We start from the raw sequence: 3,661 nt of genomic DNA, 5'->3' as shown, positions 1-3,661 counted from the left end.
ACTGCTGCCGCCCGCCGCCCGCTCCGCTTCAGAATCTGCCAGACCGAGAGAAGGCCTCTCTGTTTCTCCGTCTGTGAGAGCTCTCTTCTGGCACTCTGTTTCTTCCTCATACTCGTTACCTTATTCTGAGGGCCTGCACCATGGGAGCCCCCAGATGCGTCCGCCGAATATGTCTCCTGCGGGATTATTCAACTCACATGCCGTCCTCCAAGCAGGTGCACGGGTGTACAGCTTATCCCTACAGGGAATTCGTACTCTGTACCCTGCTGTCATGTTTCCTTCCCTCTTGCTGGCTGTCCACGCCTCCATCTGCAGCCCAAGCCAAGGCCATACAAAATAGGGCGCCATTGTGAGTGTACAAGTGCACATACATGCCTGGATCGTCTTTCTACCCTACCTAGGTAGGTACCCAGCAAGTGGTTGGATGGACGGCTGCGGAGTGGTCCAAGGTGCCACCTCCCACCACCACACACACCACACCACAATACCTACTTGCTGAGGTACTACGGTACACGTCCTCCCCATGTTAGTCCTGCCGCAAGTGCCGCATCCAAGGAACCATGGATGTACCCTTTCACATCTTTTCTACACCGCGCAGCTGCACTTCGTACATAACCCGGGGTCTCGTCCACCATTCTCCCCTTTGGTCTCTCTGCGCGAGCCTCCTCTCTCGTCTCCAGCCCTTTCCTTTCCTTTTTCTTTTGAAGGTCTCCAGCGCCAACCGGCTCCAAGTGTCCTGCTTGGAGTTGTGGAACCTCACTCACTTCACCCAAATCGTCATCTTGACCTGGTCTCAAGGTCAACCCGCCTGAACCGTTTGTTACCCTCTCCTTCTTATTTCCTAACTGTTTATTTCTATTTCCTTCTACTTCTCTCGCCCAAGTGGTCTTATTTCGCCTCACTCGACAGAGGAGAGTCCAGTACTCGACGTTGGGGACTTGTCCCTGGCGTAGGCGTTTACTTGCCACGCTGGGACGTAATTTTGTGTGCAGTGATATTCGACAAACGGAGATTCTACCGGGCTGGCCCATACAATACACGGAGGGACGAATGGTAATATGTCGACAATGAGATATCTCTTGGTAACGGCATGGCTCGCGAGTCGCTCAACTCCAAGCAGAGCATCTTTGCTCAACGCAGACGAGGGAATCGACAGCACCATTAACGATGAAGATGAACGACTTGGAAAGGGGAAGGGCAAGGGAAAAGGGAAAGGAAAGGGTAAAAGCAGAGACCAAGGTCCGTCTGTAAACCCAGAGTTGGAGCTTGCACCCGGCACCAACACCGAACCCTTGCCCGCCGTACTTGGACCGGGCCGAGTCGACGCACCTACCGACGGAACCATCAACAACGGCTTGGAAGAAGCCAAAGGTGGCGGAGGAAGAGAAGGTGCGGTCTTGGAAAGAGCACCCAGTATTAATCACACAGCACAGCACAGAGCACAGGGCTTTGAATTTTCACTCTCAAGCGGCCGCTACACCTGTGTTTTATGTTACTCTTACTTCAGTGACCGACCTCCGATCGCCTCCGAACATACACATCTTTACTAAATCACCCACTCTTCGGATTCCTCTGAACATTTCCTAACGTCTTTCATCTCATTTACGTGTATCGAACTTTGATGCTAACTCAACTCACAGGCGTGACAGCTGAGGAACCACCACCACCTCCCCCGCCGCCAGAGGAGCCTCCTCATCAAGAGCCTCCTCCGCCTCCTCCACCTCCTGAGGAGCCGCCGCCGCCGCCGCCGCCGCCCCCTCCGCCACCACCTCCCCCGGAGCAACCACAACCTCCACCACCACCACCACCCCCTCCTCTGCAGACCACTCCCCAGGCGCCCCCTCCGACAACTTCTTCACAGATCAGACCATCTCCGACGACGTCTCTACTTGTTCCTGTATTTTCTACTTCACGACCAGTGGCTTCCGTTGTTTCTTCCTTTTCAACACCCAGCCTCCCCCGAGCGACCCTACCTGTTCCTAAACCTCCTCCTCGCTTTAGCTCAACACCCGTTTTCTCTGTGCCGAGCTTCCCTCAACCGAGTTCACCACCGTCAAGGCCGCCACCGCAGAGTTCATCAACTCCTATCTTCGTTCCTCCGCAAAGTTCATCCACGTCTATCGTTGTACTGCCGCCGCCGCCGCCTTCGCCTCCCACGACAAATCCGCCTGTCCAGACGTTACCGCCTGCTCAACCAACTGATGCCGGTAGCAGACCTCCAGTCTCTCCGGCGCCGGCTGCACCAAGCTCAACCTCGTTGACGGACCAGCAAGGGGTCATGACTGGCAACGCACAGAACTTCGAGGGCGACCGAAGCCTCGTCATCGCCCTCAGTACCGTACTCTCGGTACTTGGAGTTGCGCTCATCGTCCTCACCATTTGCCTATGCTACCGCTACCGCTACGGCCGTCTCCCTCTCGCCCCTTGGCGCAGAAGGGGCCCATTCAGTCAACGCGGATGTACGCCCATTGACGACGAGGAGATTGAGTCTTGGAAGGCCAATCGAGCCATTGAGAAATCGACGACGATCGTCATTGACAAGCACGATCCGGCCCCCACTGTCCGCAAGCCGCCCAGCGTGATCGTCTACCAGAATCACCACCACTCGAACCAGTCTCGTGCCTCGTCCGAGACTTCCCCTCGTTCTCTGTATCACAAGCGCAGTATGGACAAGAAGAGTATGGATGTTCCGAACACTCCCGTCCTCGCTCGGGCGCCCAATGCTCGCGTCGGTCTGACTGACGACACAATCGAGGGAGACGCCGCCTTCCTCCCTTCACCGAAGCGCCAAAACTCGAGGCTTTCCAAACTGCCACCACTCTCACCCCGCAATGGGCACGGCAGACACCGCAGCTCCCGCAGCAGTGCCAGCGTTGGCAGCCTACGAGACCACTGGTTCGGCTACCAGACCGATGTGGAGCTCTCGCCACGAGGCTCCATCGACCATTACGCCCACATGCCTTCATCTGCGCACTCTGATGGTAGGCACCAGCGGATCTACTCCGACTCCTCGATCCCTCCGCGGCTGTCTCTCGACGAGGAAGTACGCATGGGTGGCCTCTCCCCCCGACCCTATCTCCGGCAATCTGAGATTGGCATTGCCGTAGGCTGAAGCTTCTATTCGAATTCTTGCCTTCGCCGAGGAGTCACACCCCTGGCGAAGTGCGTGTTTTACTACCTACTTTTATTGCACAAACCCCTGCAAACGATTGCGGCTACCAACATACGACGCCGCACGCAACCACAACCCACGTTCGTTTCAGCTCTTGCGCTATTCCCGCAGGCCTGGAAAGTGCGGGGTGCTATCTTGTGAGCACTTGTTTCACAAACCGATGGATGGCAAACATATCACAACACCTTTGTGTGCGACTTGGTACCACACGAGTGAGATGGGGGTTACTCGGGAACGGCTTTTGCCTTATCCAAGAACGTACCCGGACAACACCAGTTGCCACCGCTGCCGCCGTCGAACCTTTTGGTTTCCGATGGCTTCGATGAAACGTCTTAGCCAGGAGACTCTGTTAGGCGCGAGGCACACATACGCATCACTCCTCTCAAATGTTCTTCTTCACTGAATGAGCATACAGCAGTACACTACATGGACTGAGTCCATGGTGAAGATACACAGATGCTGAGACGGCATCTCATTTTCCTTTTGTCT

The 3,661-nt window shown here is 55.7% G+C and overlaps 1 protein-coding gene across 1 annotated transcript; it reads left to right on the top strand.

Moving 5' to 3' along the window:
• Positions 1 to 1,058: 1,058 nt before the first annotated feature.
• GCG54_00009703 (uncharacterized protein) lies at positions 1,059 to 3,112 on the top strand (the record flags this gene model as incomplete). The annotated part of the gene is made up of 4 exons (XM_045409643.1): positions 1,059 to 1,389; positions 1,641 to 1,930; positions 2,002 to 2,072; positions 2,107 to 3,112. The coding sequence occupies 4 exons, from the start codon at positions 1,059 to 1,061 to the stop codon at positions 3,110 to 3,112; spliced, it is 1,698 nt and encodes a 565-aa protein (XP_045262167.1).
• Between the last annotated feature and the right edge of the window lie 549 nt (positions 3,113 to 3,661).

This window comes from Colletotrichum gloeosporioides (genome assembly GCF_011800055.1).
Source record: "Colletotrichum gloeosporioides strain Lc1 chromosome Unknown consensus_57, whole genome shotgun sequence".
Taxonomy (NCBI): Eukaryota; Fungi; Ascomycota; class Sordariomycetes; order Glomerellales; family Glomerellaceae; genus Colletotrichum; species Colletotrichum gloeosporioides.
Note: the sequence above shows the minus strand (reverse complement) of the source record. Positions and strands in the feature narration are given on the sequence as shown.